The sequence below is a fragment of the Macrobrachium nipponense genome, chromosome 22, assembly GCF_015104395.2.
Source record: "Macrobrachium nipponense isolate FS-2020 chromosome 22, ASM1510439v2, whole genome shotgun sequence".
Lineage (NCBI taxonomy): Eukaryota > Metazoa > Arthropoda > Malacostraca > Decapoda > Palaemonidae > Macrobrachium > Macrobrachium nipponense.
The window spans coordinates 11,815,063-11,822,534 of NC_087213.1; the positions used below are offsets into that span (position 1 = coordinate 11,815,063).

Here is a 7,472-nt window from a genome sequence, read left to right on the forward strand (position 1 = left end):
AAGTCGACCTAAGTCATGTACTTTTTCAGCAATGAAAATTGGATTACCATTTATATTTAGCCCAAAACCAAGAAGGTTTCTTAAGTTATTTGTCCCTCCTCCAACATAAATTCAGTTTTTCTCTCGTGTAATTTTAATTGCCTAAATTTTATTCATTCCTTAATTTTGATAAAAGCGTCATTAATTTCTAATTTGTAACTCCGACTTCGTTTGAGGAGAAATAAAATCGGGTGCCATCCGTGTTACTGTAGTACATTACACAGTACAATCTAATTCGAGATAGAAAATATGAATTTTAATAATTTAAAAAAAACATGATAGACGGTCTCATATTTATTGTGAAAGTGTGATACAAATTTTATTAGCGCATGCTGAAATGAGATTTGTCATAGCAGTAGCACACTAATTATTTCATAACAGCAAATACAACTGTTGTTATTTGAGGTATGAAGATCAGGAAGAAGCCAGTAGCATCTTTATTATTACATGATATATTTACACGATATGCCTAACTCTGAAATAATGATAGAAAAATATACAGATTTTATTACAAAACGGGGAAAAGTTTTGGCATGATTACCAAAAACTTATATTCTAACATACATTTAGAACATGAGTACTATAATAGGAATGGTATTGAATAAAATATGAATAAATACACTCGTTTAAAGACGACAGAACTTACAGCAGCCTTTATGACCGTCTTTTGCTAGTTCGTTATGACAATTATGACATTAATTACATTCGTTTGTTCTTTGGGATATTTACTTATTATGTATTTTCCTCGTCGATATCTTTTCATACGTTAGTATCCTATTTTTCGGAATTGCCTAACAAGTTAATGGAATAATGATAACAAAGATAATAATAGTAATACTAAGAATATTAGTTAAAATTAATGAATAATTATATTACACATTTCCCCTCAAAACGATAAAACTTCTGTTATATTGGAATCTTCGTCGTGATACACTGGTTCCAGAGAGGGACATTTATGGAAGTCTCGGATATGGCAGCTTCTGTGGTTATTCAAACCCAGGTAAATGGGAACCCCCTCTGCAGGATAGGTCAACGCAAAAGAACAGTTTGCCGTCGAATTCCAGGGAAACTATTGTTTGGAAATATAAGAAGGGAAGAGAGTAAAGTCTTAGGAAACAGGATTAGAGAGGCCTGTCTGTGGAAGCTGAAGAGAAGTGGGTTATACATGGTTTAGTAGCACTGGCACCTTGAGCAGCCATTTATGATTGAGCCATAGTGATGAACTTCAACATTTTGGAAGTTATGGCAGGAAGTTTGAGTATATAGCTGTGCGTGCTTGCTCCCGGTAAAATGGCAACAGAACCACTGGGACTTTCTAGAAAGAGGCTGTCAAAAGTCCTTGGAGACTTTCAGGGTTGTTTGGAAGAAGCTGTAAGAATTCATGGTGCTCACCATGATACAGAGAGGAATTTTCTTATCTGTTACTTTTGCTTCAGGTTACAATATTCGCATGTTTTTTGTAATTAGAAAGTGTTTCGCATTCACAATCATTCAGTAATGAGTATTGTTCTAAATCTGTCTAAGAACACTGCAAACAAACATACGCCTGTCTTTTATCAATTGGTCTGTATCTCCCACTGATCACATTCACAAAATTTTAGGCCACTTGGATGTTTCGAATTCTTTGTGGTGCATGCTCTTGCTGCTGGCCTTCTCAGTCTTCTGGCGAGTTTGAATTCAAACTTGAGTGAGATGTTTGATATATGTTTGCCGCTTTACCGAAATGAAAATATAACAAAGTTTTCCAGGGTACTTGCTCTCCTGCAGTGAACACTCAGTCTCCCAAGAGGCCAATACAAGAGGCCAATTCAATGGTCTTCAACTATGTCTGATTGTTCTTTTAAGGACATTTCGGCTTCCAAAATTGACAAATAAACATTTAAAATATATAACAAAATATTATGTGAGGGAAAACCAGGACACCGCAATTTAGCAAAGCAGTTTTATATATAAGGGCAGCATTTGCTGGTTCTAGGCCAGGATGTGTTCTTTTAGATTCTCGTCAGGAACATTATACAGAGGAAGACAGTTAATGCTTACTGTAAGCACGCAAGAGGCCAAACAGCAGCGTTCAGTGGAAGAATGATTGTTGCCAAGGGCATTTTTCTGAAAGACAAATGGTAGATACCCCTTATCTCCTACATCATTTCATGGGAAATTTATCCGATGCACTTGAAGGAGAGATGTAACCAGAGCAAGGATCTTTATTGTGGACGAAAGATTTAGATGATGATGGTGGCTCAGTAGGAAAAATATGCCACTACCTGAAAGTTTATGGCATTTCGGTGCCATTAGTAAACCAAGCAAGCAACAGACCACCATGGAAAGAGAAGTGAAATAGCTCTCCAAGCAACATTTAGGACATTGTGAACGCCTCAGTGGCGTGGTTGGTATGGTGTTTGCTTCCCACCTCGGTGGTCGCGGGTTCGATTCTCGGCCATTCCATTGAGGAGTGAGAGATGTGAATTTCTGGTGATAGAACTTCACTCTCGGCGTGGCTCGGAAGTCACGTAAAGCCGTTGGTCCCGTTGATAAATAACCACTGGTTCCATGCAACGTAAAAACACCATAGAAACAATGTATGCTTTGTGAGAATTTGCTGCTAAAAGAACATCAGACTATAACCTTTCCAAGGCTCTTGCTCATCTTGTAGTGCTTATACTGTAGCGTTTGTCCTCTAAATCCACTGAGGATTTTCCACAGCACATTCTCTGGACCCTCTTGGAGGCTTTCTTAGTTGCACTTTTAAACGTTTTCCCTTTATAAGCGTAGATGATCCAGTTCCATGAGGAACCAGCCATGAAGATCCACCAACAAAAGAAATGAAGAAGTGGGTGTGAGAAGGAGAAATCTAACAGGATATCCAGCAGGGGAGGGACAGAGGCCAGTGCATAAAGTGCAACCATGTAGAAAAAAATGATGGTTGTCTGCCTGACATTATCCTGACGCCCTGACTGATGAACTGGCATTTTTTTCTGCGTGCGACGTTCTTGAAACCGGAAGGTAATAATTGAGATTAATGTAAGAATGAGGACACAAGCACCGCCTATACCAGCGAGAACCACTTTGATGTAAAATGTAACTGATGATAATTTTGAACCAGCCGCCCCGATATTTAAAGTGAGCTTAGTTATCGGGTCAAAATAGGCAACAGCTGACCAGCCGTCTTCTCTCCACTGCACTAACAGGGAGAAAGCAATCCCTAAGAACCATGATATGCCAATCGCAAGTTTCACCTGCCATCTCTTAAGGGGCCGCCTCTTTATGACCAACAGATTTTCGGTGCTTATTAAGCTCAGTGAGAAAATGGAGACAAAGATTGAAACGCTCATAATGATGCTACTGAACACGTGATAAAAGCCTCGTCTCTCGAACCTCAACTGCTGAAAACCTTCCGACTGTTCCATTGTCTTTTCGGCAAAGTAAATTAGAGTGTCACTGTGACTCAAGTCAGTAAGTGACAACCAGCCAGTCATTAATCCAACAGAATCAAAAACTGCCAAAGAAGAGGGAATTACACCTGTTAGCAAATCTGACACACAAAGAGAAAAACGAATCAAGAAGGGCTGTTTTTGTATCAGACCAGAAGCTACTATGATGACCATCACAAAGAGATTTCCAATGACAGTCACTAATATAATAACGATCATAAGGCAGAGTAATAAGATTTCTTGCACTTTACAACCAAAAGGAAGATAATCCCAGTCAGCAACTTGAATTCCATTTATATTTATAGCCATAAGCATATTGGTGAAGCACGTTGGCCAAAATTTGTTCGTAGTTAAACTGTGAACGTCCTTGTCTATGAGTAGGTCTTTGTAAGAGAGATCTAGCAGACACTTTGACTCTGAAGGATCATCATAAACAGGTCCTACAAGGTAGAAGATTGTTTCAGAAACATTTCTCCTGTAAGAAAATTTTCCATCAATTACATCTTGAATACAGCGAGTGTTGTTGTTTACATTTGCCCAGATGAACAATTTTGTCATCACTGTGAAAGACTCTACATCTGCTACTGAAGGCTGTGTGGTGGGTGGTAGAATTTTATCATCTAGGTTCAGTTTACTTATCTGTATCTCATAATTACTGAAAGGTGTATGTTCAAAACTTATACTAGATGTGTTTTGAATTTCAAATTCACCTTTATAGAGTGTCTTAGGTTCGAAGACCGTTCCTTGGTGCATGACAGAAGGAAGAATCATGAAATGCATCGCATGGCCATTTGTGTAAGCTTCATTGCCAGTAGTGGATATGACTGAACTGTGGTTCTGACACAGATACCCTGAGTCGACCCGTTGACTTAAGTAGTGGTTTACCAATAAGAACACAATTTCGTCACTAACAGAAAACGTTGAAATGCAGTCTTCTAGTACAAATATAAAGAAGACATGTTCCTTTTTGCACAAGTAATAATATTTTGTTGCTGAACATTCAAAATAATTGTTCCTTAATTCTTTAATAACCATCTTCATATCATTGATAGACTGTGACTTTATTTTGTTTACCCATATTTCATAATCTTCAAATCTTGTATAATTGTAATCCCAGTTTATGAAATCCTTGTAAACATTAATATTTGAAAGCTTTGCCATACTTGAATTGTCGTTAATTAGGTCGAATTTGCTATGGTCCAAACTTGGAAACTCTCTGATAAGTGGAGCTAAACTTTTTGTGAGGCTAAGGTGCACCACATCAGGTCTCATAACAATGTAGTTACGGGAAAGCTCCTCTTGTTTATGAGAATTGGCTTCTATGGCTCTCCACAAAAATGGCAGGGACTGACAACTTTCTTCCAAACTGAAACAATACATAAGAATTCTGTCGAAGTGAGAGTGTTCAGTATACATAGTGCAACAACGCACAGCTTCAGGATCATAATTCTTTGCAAACTGGATGTAACTTAGGTACTGCACTTTAAGATCATCTTCTTGGCTTATGTTTCCTACCAGAAAGAGCAAGTGCTTGCCTGTGTGGCTAATGTCGATAGAAAAGCTTTCAGTGTTATTTGGAAGGGCAGAATTTCTTGAAGCTTCCCTGAGGCATGCAGTGTCTGTGTCTGTTGAATTCAGGATGACAGTCAACGTGGAGAATATCCAAAAATCGTATATCCTTGAACTGCACAAAAGGGCCTCACAGTACTGTGCTAATAACGTATCAGTACTCCAGAGTGAGGCAAGGATGACTGCAATAGGGCTGTTAACCTCAGCAATATCATTGCTTTCAGGGAAAATCTTCTCGGGACAGGACCTTACTTGTCTGGGTACATTAAAGGCGTTTTTATCAGACAAACGTCCGACAGCTTTCGAACCACTGTCCTGGTTTCCAGCACTCGCTTCGTTGCACTGGGAGACCTGAGACTCACAGCTTTGATCTGTGCAAGATTTTATGAAGGGAATGCAAATGGCAGTGGAATTTGGGCCGATGATGGCAGAGAAAAGAAGAACATGACTCATGTTCATGACTTCTGCAAACGACTTCTCATAATTGCACCGGGAAACGTATTCCGAAGTGAGAGCCTGCAAGTGTTCTTTCTCAATAAGCGCGCGTAGACAGTTTTCTTGATTATTTGATTGCTTAACGCTAGTTTTACCTTTCTTGTGAGATTTAGTGGCCCCGTCTTTGCGGTGATAAGAGATATCTTCTTCACTACCAGATAATGAACTATTGGAGGATTCCTTATCAAGGGCTGAACTGCTCGACAATTCACTTACATCCAAAGAACTGTTTGAAAGTTCATTCACAGAGAATGAACTGTCTGGAGATTCATTCGCAGATGATGAAGTACTATTTGAAAGAATCTTTTCATAAAAATACATGATATATTTACATGAAGGCTTCAGCGATATGATTTGGTTTTGCCGGATGGTTCCAAAGTCCAGTTGTTGTCGCTCCTCTTCGTAATTATAATCCCAGTCATACTGATAGTCGTACTGGTAGTCATACTGATCACCGCCCTCATCTTGCGCTACGTCTCTTGAAAAACGCCCTGTAAGAGAAAATATGAAACGTGTAAAAAGAAAAAAACTTAACTTCTGAATTTTTTGCAACTATTACTTATTTGTTCACATCTTGACTAGTCTTGTTCGCACACAATTCAAACCCATTCACCAAATTCAGTGGAATCTCATTAATGAAAAATTCGATCAAGAAAATGTTGTTTTCCGAAATACCAAAAGTCTGTTAAGATGATATACTAATTTGGTTATTCATTTAGAGAGTATGCCAATCCCTTCGTGGCTAAACCCATTTTTCTTTCTTCATATCCTCATCTTCGTATCTGGGCTATAAAAAAAGTGCAGAATATTTAGTTCCCAATAAAATTATCCTAACCTAACATTAATCTACCATTTCCTAATCTCATCCCACAGTACATAACTTCATCTTACATTAGTTCACTGTACCTAGTTCCTCGTTGGACGAGTAGTTTGCGTGCTCGCCTACCGAATCGGTAGTCCCGAGTTCGATTCCAAGCTCTGCTAGCGTGGAATCAGGAAATTTATTTCTGCTGAAAGAAATTAATTTCTCGATATAATGTGGTCCGGATCCTACAATAAGCTTTAAGTCCCGTTGGTAGGTAATCAACTGGTTCATTGCCACGTAAAAAAACTGGGCCTTTTCATTCTTATCACTCCCAGAAGAAATTCGAGAAAATCTTTGATAAAGCTTCAGAGAAGGTTGAAATTTTCTTGCACTTTACTTTTGGAAATATTTAGCTGATATATTTATAAGCGACATCTGTAACGCCATATAATTCCATCTGAAAAATCTACAAACAAATAGGTTGTCAATTTCTTGGCTTTACAAACTTGACTGCATTCAATTTCCAAACCGTCAGAACCAGGCTTCATCCAGCTACAAGGTGATCTCATTGACAGGAGCGTGCACCATGAACGGAGTAAAGCCCAGTGAATTAAAAGTAGCTGGGGCCGAATTCGCATCCCAACCTAATCGCTCGACGGTTAAGCAGATAAAGGTTCCCTTACTGCATTCAATATGGTTCGGTTTGATCATCATTTTGCATTTGAAGCTGTCAGTCAACTCTGTAAATGAGTGAAGTCTTAACTTACCCTCCAGTTTGGATTAGCAAGCTTGGGAATATTTATATTAATATAAAAAAGATGACAGAATTTCTTGTTACCTGAAGCTTCAGTCGCGAAACAACAGCTGTTTGGCAGGAGGAGGGGGAGTACCCATAGTATCATCATCCTTCGGAGGTTCCAATCCATCTGAGAAGAAAAGTAAAGGATGTTCTTGATAAAAGTCGCCATTGTAGTCAATTTATTATTATACAGAAAACAGAACGTGTGTTTTTATTGTGATGTTTTTGGGATCGATTGTAAGCTGATTTTTTTTAACGAAATCTAAATATTGGAAAGAAATAAAATGGTTTGAATTCACTGGAACTTACACGTTTTGATAGACTTTCAAATATT

The 7,472-nt window shown here is 38.3% G+C and overlaps 1 protein-coding gene across 1 annotated transcript in view; it reads right to left on the reverse strand.

The window, feature by feature from the left end:
- Window positions 1-320: 320 nt before the first annotated feature.
- Window positions 321-7,472, reverse strand: part of LOC135198493 (uncharacterized) — a 73,588-nt gene continuing 66,436 nt past the window's right edge. Inside the window, exons 2-3 of the mRNA XM_064226088.1 lie at window positions 7,178-7,265; window positions 321-6,025 (exon numbers count right to left, since the gene is read on the reverse strand). Of these exons, the coding sequence (XP_064082158.1) occupies window positions 2,682-6,025; window positions 7,178-7,265 (3,432 nt within the window). The 3' untranslated portion in view covers window positions 321-2,681. The remainder of the gene's footprint in view (window positions 6,026-7,177; window positions 7,266-7,472) is intronic.